Source organism: Coregonus clupeaformis, chromosome 12 (assembly GCF_020615455.1).
Source record: "Coregonus clupeaformis isolate EN_2021a chromosome 12, ASM2061545v1, whole genome shotgun sequence".
Lineage (NCBI taxonomy): Eukaryota > Metazoa > Chordata > Actinopteri > Salmoniformes > Salmonidae > Coregonus > Coregonus clupeaformis.
Window position 1 is genome coordinate 39010288 of NC_059203.1, and position 10883 is coordinate 39021170.

Genomic DNA, 10883 nt, shown 5'->3' on the forward strand with positions numbered 1-10883 from the left:
GGTACACCTTTAAAAACAGCATCAAGGTGAGAATGACAGAGTACTGTTTGTTTGTGTCTGTGTCTGTGTCTGTGTCTGTGTCTGTGTCTGTGTCTGTGTCTGTGTCTGTGTCTGTGTCTGTGTGTGTGTGTGTGTGTGTGTGTGTGTGTGTGTGTGTGTGTGTGTATGTGTGTGACCCCTGTCTCTCTCTCTGCTGCAGCTCAGTTGTCTGGGTGTGGAGGACCACTGTGAGGAGGACCCATGTCGTCTGGTCCTGACGTCCCGTGGGCCTGATGGGAGCGTGACGCGCTTCGTCCTGCAGGCATCGTCCCCGGAGACGCGGAGGGCCTGGGTCAACGACGTGGTCCAGATCCTGGAGACACAGAGGAACTTCCTCAACGGTACTCCTGCTGACTGCTAGGCCAAGGGCCATATACATAATGTGTCCCAAATGACACCCTATTCCCTATTTAGTGCACTACTTTTTCTCTGATGTTTACACACACAAGTATACACTGAGTGTACAAAACATTTCCATGACATAGACCAGGGTTCTACAATTCCGGTCCTGGAGGGCCGAAACACTTCTGTTTTTTATTTCTACCTGGTATTTAATTGCACTCACCTGGTGTCCCAGGTCTAAATTAGCCCCTGATTAGAAGGAGAGGATGAAAAACAGAGGTGTTTCGGCCCTCCAGGACCGGAATTGAAGAACCCTGACATAGACTGACCAGGTGAATCCAGGTGAAAGCTATGATCCCTTATTGATGTCACTTGTTAAATCCACTTTAATCAGTGTAGATGAAGGGGAGGAGACCAGTTAAAGAAGGAATTTTTAAGCCTTGAGACAACTGAGACATGAATTGTGTATGTGTGCCATTCAGAGGGTGAATTGGCAAGAAAAAATATTGAAGTGCCTTTGAACGGGGTATGGTGGTAGGTGCCAGGCGCACTGGTTTGAGTGTGTCAAGAACTATAACGCTGCTAGGTTTTTCACACTCAATAGTTTCCCGTGTGTATCAAGAATGGTCCACCACCCAAAGGACATCCAGCCAACTTAACACAACTGTGGGAAGCATTGGAGTCAACATAGGCCAGCATCCCTGTGGAATGTTTTTGACAAATTGTAAAGTCCATGCCCCAACGAATTGAGGTTGTTCTGAGGGCAAAAGGGGTGCAACTCAATATTAGGAAGGTTTTCCTAATGTTTTGTAAACTCAGTGTATGTTGTTGTAAAATATGATAAAACATTTCAGGATATTTTGAAGCTGTGTTTACTGTGTCAACTGCATGATTGTGTCTCACTTCTTCTCCCTCCAACTAACCTCCTGTCCTCCCCATCTCCTGTTGTCCATAGCTCTCCAGTCTCCTATAGAGTACCAGCGTAGGGAGTCCAACAGCCTGGGACGAGCAATGAGGGCTCCCGTGGCAATGTCCTCTGGCCTGCGACCCCACTCCTCGGCCTCCATTGACCGCCACCGGCTACCTTACTTGCGCTCCTACAACACCTCCCTGCCCTCCCTGCACCTGCCCAGCCAGGGACCCACTGCGGACACACAGGTAGGCACTAATAATACTCCGGCTGTGTCCCAAATGGCGCCCTATTCCCTACATAGTTCACTACTTTTGACCAGAGCCTTATGGAATAGGGTGCCATTTGGGACATAACCCACTGACTGCACCAATGCACTCACAAGATTTCATCTGATGATGATCGTAGCAAGTGAAGATAAAATAGTGTTAGTAACTACTTGTAAAAATATATTTAATCTAATTACCTAATTATTTCTCTCTCTCTCTATTTCTCTCTTTCTCGCTCTCTTTCTCTTATTCACCTCTCTTTTCTCTCTTTCAGTCCACACTGTACCTTAGCAATGCGACACGCCGTCCCTCTCACCTCCCTCTGACCAGCCCTCTGCAGCTCACCTTGTCCCCAGAGGCCAGGCACTGCCAGGGGGTGTCCAACGGCCTGTGCCCCCCTGCCCAGCACAGCTCACAGGTATTCAATCACACTGCAGGGAAATACAATAAGAACCCACTAACTCCAACACTCTCAGTACAGCAGTGAGTATCTTGCAGGTTCTGATAAGTCACAACTCTAATCCACATTGACCAAATCCTATTTTGAGATCGACCACACATGTCTACAGAAATATAATTAAAGCATGATTTACAGTACAGGAAAGTCTGAATTATTTTCCAATTTAGGACTCACCACAATGAGCCCGATATCTGTCATTAACCTCCCATAAACTCTCTCATCACTTCAGATCACAAAGAGATCAGCGAATGGTTTAGTTGATAAATAGCTCTTCTACAGTTAGGATGAGGGGAATAACTGTGAAGTCAGCTCTTTCCCAAGTTCTTTATTGTTTTATCATATTATTCCCCTGGCCATTGGCCTTGGTTGTCATGGTTGTCAGTGCTAGAGGGAAATGACTGGGCCAGTCCTCTCCTCTGTCCTAATGGGAGATATCCTGTTGTTGTTCCCAGCTGGGGATACCAAACTAATGGCACGCTGGCTGGCTGTCATATTGATCTGTGGTCAGTTCCTAGAAATACGATAGAAACCATAAAGATAAAGATTGCAGTCAAGTCCCTCAAGTCCCACTGATCCCAAGTCAGAATACTCTGAGGATTACTTAATCTTCAGCAGACAAACTGATCCCCAGTCAGTTTGAGGCAGGTTCAGGGTTAAAAACATTCCTTTGTCCCAATGTTCTCCAGTCAGTTCCCAGGGATAACTAGCCCAATGCCCTGACTGGTGGTTTATCTTATTTAGCCAGACTCTCACCATTAAAATGAGGAAATGGGTTTGATTGCTGGACTCTTATCAGAGAGGCTTGTCATGCATGTTTCCACACTTCATTTAGTTCCTCCTCCTCTCTCTCTCTGGTAGATGCAGAAAGGAGGATAGGGAACTTTTGGGGCCTTTGGAAAAAAGTGTAGTGTTGTCCTATCAGTGGGTTGATGAGGGCTATTTCAAACTGTTCTGGTGTGTTTGGAAAGAGATGTTGTATGCTACAATAGATATAGAGAAGGTGAGAGGACTGATAGCATTCTGTGTGAAGGCTGAGTGAGTTCAAACTGTTGGGTCACTTTCTCTTCCTGTCTCCATCCAGGGTTGATGTAAGGATAGGATCTTGCTTTAGAACCATTCAACATACCATCAGCTTTGTCTTTCCCCTTTCCTTTTTGCAAGGCTAGGTAGGGTCTCTATTTCTCTGTGTGTGTCTCTATCTCCCTCTCTTTCTCTCTTCTGTCTGTCTCTCTCTCTCTTTTTGTGTGTAGGACTATCTCTCTCTTTTTTCTCTCTCTCTCTCTCTCTCTCTCTCTCTCTCTCTCTCTCTCTCTCTCTCTCTCTCTCTCTCTCTCTCTCTCTCTCTCTTTCTCTCTGGCACTGGTGCTAGGGCCATGGGATCTTGAGTGTTGTTATCAGGCTTGTTTTGTGCTGGGCCCTTCCTGTAAAGCCAGTTCGTTCACTGTCTCTCTCTGGCACGCTGAGCACCGACAGACCGACCAACCGGAGGTCCTGAGATTGAGAGCTCTGCTCACTGTGTGGAAATGCAGGTGATCCAGGAAACAAAGGAACTCTGAATCCATTAGAAACCATTCAACTTAAAAGCATATGGTATATTCCATTCAGTTCAGTTCCATATGACTTCATTAACCTCCTCAGGGACAATAAGGAAGAAATTGCCATAGCACAAGTCAACAATTACCTACTTCCTCCTATACACAATATACAGGCCTCCTTGTAACACAGATACAGACTTATATTACATCATTACATTCAGAGACTGCACAGATGTACAAACGGAATATGTTCAGACTTAAATGTAATAAAGGCTTTGATATAAAAGTTATTGACACATTAAGCCTCTTGGCCCAGGTATGACTCCACTATGTGTATGTAACTGAACACACTGCCTCTGTCTTCTCCTGTCTTCTCAGGGTGGTACTGACTGGTACCATGGAGCCATGCCGGGGGAGGGAGGGGCTTACGCAGCGCATCGCTCAGGCAACCTGGATCAGCTGACAGAACTCTCTCTGCATGAGCATGAGTGCTGATAACCTGTGACTTCACAGACTGAATGAAGGGGTGTAGGGTGAAGTTGCCGCTAGACGCTGATCTTAGGTCAGTTTAGAATTTCCCCCAGATTAGGTTTGGGGGATGGGGAAGCTGATCCTAGATCTGTACCTAGTGCAACCTTCACCCCAGAGCGAATGAGGGGCAGGCTGAGAGAGCCCTGGTTAGCCTGGCTCCACTCCACTTAGGACAGGCAGGGGGCCTGGGGCAGGGTCAGTTCAGACAGTTTCACTATCACCACTCTTGTGATTACCCTAATATAGCTCTATATTACGATTACTATGGTATCTTTTTTGGTTGATATTTCTGTCATCTTATTATATTTTCTACTATTTTGAAACCTCTACTTACTATTGTGATGTGAGAAGTGAAGCAGAAGTGCAGCCCTCGTGGTGTATCTGTGAGAGAAGAGGAAAAGTAAACGATGGTCTCTGATGTTGACAGTGTGTTTGTGGGTGAATGTTGGTATGTGTGTGTGACTGGTGGAATGCAACTGCGATGCAACGGTTGCTATTCACACTGCACATCGTTTCCACAGTACAGTACCACTAAGTTTGTCATGAGTTTATACAGAATTCAACTTGATATGGTGACATTCTTAACACCATTTGTTTTCATATAGAAATAATAGACATTTGGGAACTACCACTTCTAAAGTCGCCAGCTCTTTCCTGTTGGTTTTTCTTAAACACGGGGACCATATTACCATTATGCTACTGCTTCGTGTGACAGCTTTTATCACTTTGCACAACAAGGAAAGTAAACACCAGCGGGGAGGAAATGACATATCTATTCTCTGTCTCTCTTCCTAAATAGCTGAAGAAAGCACACGTAAACTCACACAAAGCCCACTCAAAAATGAAGGAGAGAGGACAAGGGAACAAAGATAGAGGCGGTGCTCATCTGTCAGTCATCATGAATGTAAATAATCTGCTATGGGATCATATCAATAAAAATGTTTATGAAACACTGTGCTGCTGTTTCTCCCCCATCATACTTCTGGTCTTGGTCATGGTCATGTTATGTTATAAGACTGACAAAAAGGAACTGATAGTGAGATGACTTGAATATCCTGGAAAACCCCAGAATGCCCATTTCCTTCACGTAGCCTACACACTAACTGTTGCCTTTGTGAAATGAATACTTCCACCCCACAGGAACAATACAAAAGTGAACAATAGCACCACTAAGCAAGAGAAATTCGATGTATTCAGTATAAAACTAAACAATATCGTTTCACACATCCATTGGTGATTTGCTTGGTTCCTTGACAGTCTTTGGTAGGAGGGACCTGGAAAAAATACTTAAGGTATTTAGCTCCCTCAAATGGTGAGTTGAGGGACAACTTTAAATGCTCAAAATAGGGCTCTTGGTGATAAATGGCTACGTGAAGATAGAAGATGCTCACACTCATGTTCAAATATAGCTTTTCAGGTGAGATGCTGAGGTTTCTGCCAGTGTATTTCAGATTTGGGAAGAATTTGAGAAATAAAACGCCAACCGGGGAATGGGTGGGATCATAAATTGCCACCACAGCTAAATCAAAGGACACCGCTATCAGCTGGGGGCCAATAAACACAGGACATTCCTTCTTGGTTAGAGCTCTATGTTGCTATACGACTATCCATAGAGAGGAGATTATTAACTGGCTAAACAGTAACTGACAACAGTTGACAAAATGGCTAAACAATAATTTGAATTATCATTGCTGAAAGTGTTCAGTCTTTTTTATTGTTTTATTTAAATGAAATCAAGCTCAGTTTGTTTTACTCAAATGTAGTTTTGTTTATTTCTGATTTTATACTCATGTAATGTAGATCAATGTCAATTGAATCACACTATTATTTTAGCTTTCTGACAACCAAATACATTTTATTATATCAATATAAATGTCCTAAAAATACACACTTAAGAAATAAGCCCAATAAGCCAATACTTTTTACTTATCCAGAAGAGAATTTGGTCCTTCCCCTAAGGATTAATTACAGTTTTTTCCGACTGCTTACACACAAAATCTTTTCATGTCACACGATTTTTGAAACCTCTCACTCAAAGTGCAAAACTACACACCAAATCTCCAAAACCATAAGCTATTTCTCAGCCTTTGACTCAGTTGTCAATTGCATAAAACACTTTTTTCAAAACACTACACACAATTCTCTACCTAAAACACAAAAATCTAACAGGAAGTGACTTGCTTTCCTTTTCCAAACACAACCATTCAAAATGCTACACTTATTCACCAGGTCACACACACACTCTTCACATGTGCAAACACTAATTGCTTAACTGATCACTAACCAATCACTGCTTTACTGTAGTATAGGCCTATAAATAGGTCAAAGGTCAGATTACCTGTTTTGAACAATGGATGCCAACAATGGACAGAGAGCAAGAGGAGTAGGAGGGAGAGGCAGGGGACAACAACGAGGACAAATTCAAAGACGAAGTGTTGGAAGAGGAGGAGGAGGAGGAAGAGGAAAATGAAGAGGAAGAGGAAGAGGAAGAAGAGGACGAGGGCAAAGAAGAGAAGGAAGGAGATTTATTTATGTGGATGAGGTTGGCTTCAACCTCACCAAAACCAGGCGCCGCTGAAGAAATGTAAAAGGACAGAGGGCAATTACCAATGTCCCTGGACAGCGTGGGGGTAATATAACTATGTGTGCTGCCATCACTCAAAACGGGGTCCTCCATCACAATGCCACACTGGGTCCGTACAAGACCGGCCATAGGCTCACTTTTCTGGATGCAATTTACACAATGCTTGTCCCTGATCCAGATCAGGAGCCTGCTGGATTTGTGGTTATATGGGACAATGTTAGTTTTCACCGGGCTGTTCTGGTCCAAAACTGGTTTGCCACCCATCCACAATTTGTAGTTTTGTACCTACCCTCATATTCACCTTTTCTAAATCCCATAGAGGAATTCTTCTCAGCCTGGCGCTGGAAAGTGTATGATTGCCAACCCTATGCCCGCATGCCGCTTCTCCAGGCAATGGAGGACGCATGTGGGGACATAGAGGTTGCCTCTGTCCAAGGTTGGATACGCCATGCTAGGAGATACTTCCCTCGATGTTTGGCAAGAGAAAACGTATCTTGTGATGTGGACAAAGTATTGTGGCCAGACCCAGCCCGGAGAAGAGATGAAGCGTAGCTTAGCACTGGTGACTGCCCACCCCCCTACCAATTCCTGGACTGCCCCCGGGACCCCACACACACAATTGTGTTCTTTACTGTATTCTAAAGAATATACTTTTGGTTTACATATGTTTATGGTTTTGTTGTGTGCTACTGTATACAACAGTAATGTTTGGCCTAATAAATATTTTCTGTTTCTACATTGCATTGGTGTTTACAGTGTACTTGTTACCCCTCTCAGCAGATTACTTTCACTGTAGAACATTGTATTGAAATGTAGATATAAGCCTATGAAAGACCAAAGAGCTTTAGATTTAGAACAACAGTGTTTACATGGTATATCCAAAAATGTACTATTATGAAAGAAGTGTTTGCCATTTGATGCAAATGCTTCATTCTGACATGTGTTTACGGCATTTTGAATGCAGTGTTACATTTTGAAGGAGATGTGAGGCATTTTGCATTTTGTGTGTGCAGTTTTGGGAATTGTGTGTAGAGTTTTGAAAAAAGGAGACATAGTTTTGAAAACGTGTGTAAGCAGTTGGAAAAAACTGTAATAACACAATAATTTCTAGTGTAGTGTTTATTATTGAAAACTGTAACACTGCAGTCAGATAGTCTCTACTGGCAGACTGAATGAAAATAACCATTGTAAACAGCATTATCTCCATAATTATTTGTATTCTGACTTCCTCCCTGATATCTTTGGTCATTCTCTGATACCAGTTATCTCCATTAGGGGTCCATGAGAAAGGAATATTCAACCTCCTCAGCTCTTCTGCTTTTATTGCCAATCTCCACACAGGCAGTCGTGCTGAACAGAACAGCCTCTGAAGATCACAGGCCTCCTGCTGGTGGCCCAGTGGACAATGCTGGCTACAATGACCATGACAAACATGTTGTCATGACAATGGTTTGATGGAGTAAAAGTTTGTGCGTTTGCAAGAAGTCTATTTCTCCAGAGAAAGGCCATTGAATCCCTGGTCTGCTCTTGACTCTGTCTCCACACTGACCCTTCTGTCTTTCTGCTCTTTCTGAGGGTCTCCACACCACGCTGACCGCGAGTCACTTGGCTTTTGATATTTTCTCTACTCTATCTTGATGTTCCTGGCTGGTCCTCTGGTGCCACCCTGTGGCTGTGGAGCCTCCTGTTGGGGGGCCTGGCTGTCGTGGCCACTCCTACCCTGGTGGGTCTTCTTGTGTTTTGTCAGGTGGTCACTCCGCATGAACCTCTTCCCACATGACTGGCAGCCGAAGCGCTTCTCCCCCGTATGTGTGCGCAGGTGCCTCTGCAGCTCGTCTGAGCGTGTGAAGTTCTTCCCACAGAAGAGCCAGCTGCAGACGAAAGGCCGCTCCCCGGCATGCCAGCGCAGGTGGGCCTTCAGTTGGGAAGTCTTCTTGTACACCTTGCCACACTCGGGCAGGTGGCAGATGTGGAGCCTCCTCTGGCCTGGTTCCTCAGGGTTGGCTGGAGCCCCTGTGCCCCCAGAGGAGGCCTGGCAGTTGGGGCACTTGCAGCAGCGTGTGGAGCCCAGCAGGCCCTTGGAGGAGCCTTGGAGGAGGGCTGCAATCTGAGGCTGGTTCTCCAGCCCCAGCTGTCTGCCCAGGGCAAAGGGGTGAGGGTGGTGATGGTGGGTCTGGCCATGAGGTTGCTGATGACCATGGGGGCTGCTGGTGGTCTGGGGCAGGCTCCACCACTGCTGACCTTCCTCTGTATGCCGACCAGTGTGGTGGGGGTGTCTTGTTGTGGAACCTTGAAGGAAGTTAGGAAAGTTCTCCCCCATACAATTGTGCTGGTGGTGGAAGTATGGGGTATGAGAGCTACCCTGGACCTGAGGAACGGGCATCTTCACTGGGGGGAGCTCAAAGGCGTAGGCAGCCGGGGTGGAGGAGGGCTCAGCAGGAGGGGTGAGAGGCAGCTCATGGAGGTGGTGGTGGGTATGGGGGTGAAGGCCCAGTCCGCTCTGGACGTGTTCAGGAAAATGTAGTTTTGGCACTGTCAGAGTTGCCACCTGTTGGACCCCTAGACTGGAGCTCTGGGGCACTTCACTGCCCCACATCTGGAGCATCCCAGTCATGGAACTCATGGTCCCCTCATAGGAAGAGTGTGGCCGCTCCTGCCCCACTCCACTGCCCCCCAGTCGGGCTTGGCCACAGGCTCTGGCCAGGAAGGAGGAGAGGGGATGGGGCCCATTCTCAGGAGAGGAGCTGGGTGTGCGGTCCTGTGGGGTATAGAAAGAATGGATGACATGCTGTACACTATTGAATTGGATATTCTTGAGCACAAAACCAGATACAAAATCAAGATATTATAGTGATAACACAGAAGTTAGACCTTCTTTCTAATGTGATAATATAGAGAAACTATAGAACAGTGGTTTACATTTACATTTTAGTCATTTAGCAGACGCTCTTATCCAGAGCGACTTACAGGAGCAATTAAGCAAGTGCCCTTAAGCAAGTGCCTTGCTTAAGGGCACATCGACAGATTTTTCCCCTAGTGGTGACCTTTTACTGTGAACCTCTACATCTCTATTTCTAAATGATATGTTATAATTGTACTGATGTTGTCAATGTATTTAATTAACTAAAATTGAGTAAATATTTTAAGGTAAAATACTGCTAACAAATTAAACCAGACGAATTACTAGAAAGATACTGGGAGAAAATGTATCAATAATCGCACTTGACACTCTCAAAATTTACTCTAAAGTAGGCTAACACTGAAATGACTCTCCCATACCGAGATTCCTCTAAAAACATTTCAAACAGATTTTCCTCACCTGTAAGAAAGGGTTTAGAAAGTGGTCGGTCCCCGGCAAAGCGGACATGACTTTTTGTGTGTCTCCACTGCGCGCTTCTGCGGCCAACGTAGCTTTTTAACTGGTCTCAGCACAAGCGCAGCACCGAAACAAAATCTAGAAAACAGGTTTGTCATCCAAAGTCAGACTCCTTTTCTGAATATGTTTTTTTTTACCTCATAATGTGCTTTATATTGTTGTGAAGAAATAAAAAATAACATAGAATAAAAATGTATTGTAGAAATGATGAATTCCGAAATCCGGGCTCCGGCGCTATCCTTCTGCAACCTTGACTTCACTGATTGCCTTGAACGCTATGACTGGATATCCTTTGAAGTGTGTGTGTGTGTGTGTGTGTGTGTGTGTGTGTGTGTGTGTGTGTGTGTGTGTGTGTGTGTGTGTGTGTGTGTGTGTGTGTGTGTGTGTGTGTGTGTGTGTGTGTGTGTGTGTGTGTGTGTGTGTGTGTGTGTGTGTGTGTGTGTGTGTGTGTGTGTGTGTGTGTGTGTGTGTGTGTGTGTGTGTGTGTGTGTGTGTGTGTGTGTGTGTGTGTGTGTGTGTGTGTGTGTGTGTGTGTGTGTGTGTGTGTGTGTGTGTGTGTGTGTGTGTGTGTGTGTGTGTGTGTGTGTGTGTGTGTGTGTGTGTGTGTGTGTGTGTGTGTGTGTGTGTGTGTGTGTGTCCTCTGTAGCTCAACTGGTAGAGCACGGCGCTTGTAACGCCAAGGTAGTGGGTTCGATCCCCGGGACCACCCATACACAAAAAATGTATGCACGCATGACTGTAAGTCGCTTTGGATAAAAGCGTCTGCTAAATGGCATATTATAATGAGAGGGTTATATTAATCTCGCCCGGGCACCCGTGTAGGCGTGTTTTGCATTG

At 45.2% G+C, this 10883-nt stretch overlaps 2 protein-coding genes across 3 annotated transcripts in view; one reads left to right on the plus strand and one right to left on the minus strand.

Annotated features, from left to right (window-relative positions):
* LOC121577618 (rho guanine nucleotide exchange factor 25) overlaps positions 1 to 5043 on the plus strand; it is a 56815-nt gene extending 51772 nt beyond the window's left edge. For both annotated transcript variants that reach the window (XM_041891358.2, XM_041891357.2), the window contains exons 12-16: positions 1 to 26; positions 200 to 380; positions 1337 to 1539; positions 1835 to 1978; positions 3934 to 5043. The exon at positions 1 to 26 is cut by the window's left edge and continues 166 nt beyond it. In XM_041891358.2, the coding sequence (XP_041747292.2) occupies positions 1 to 26; positions 200 to 380; positions 1337 to 1539; positions 1835 to 1978; positions 3934 to 4050 (671 nt within the window). In that variant the 3' untranslated portion in view covers positions 4051 to 5043. The remainder of the gene's footprint in view (positions 27 to 199; positions 381 to 1336; positions 1540 to 1834; positions 1979 to 3933) is intronic.
* A 3251-nt stretch (positions 5044 to 8294) lies between these two features.
* Positions 8295 to 10037, minus strand: LOC121578776 (transcription factor Sp5-like). Its single transcript, XM_041893159.1, has 2 exons — positions 9990 to 10037; positions 8295 to 9428 (listed from the first exon to the last, which is right to left on the minus strand). Exons 1-2 carry the CDS (start codon positions 10035 to 10037, stop codon positions 8295 to 8297), a joined length of 1182 nt encoding a protein of 393 aa, XP_041749093.1.
* Between the last annotated feature and the right edge of the window lie 846 nt (positions 10038 to 10883).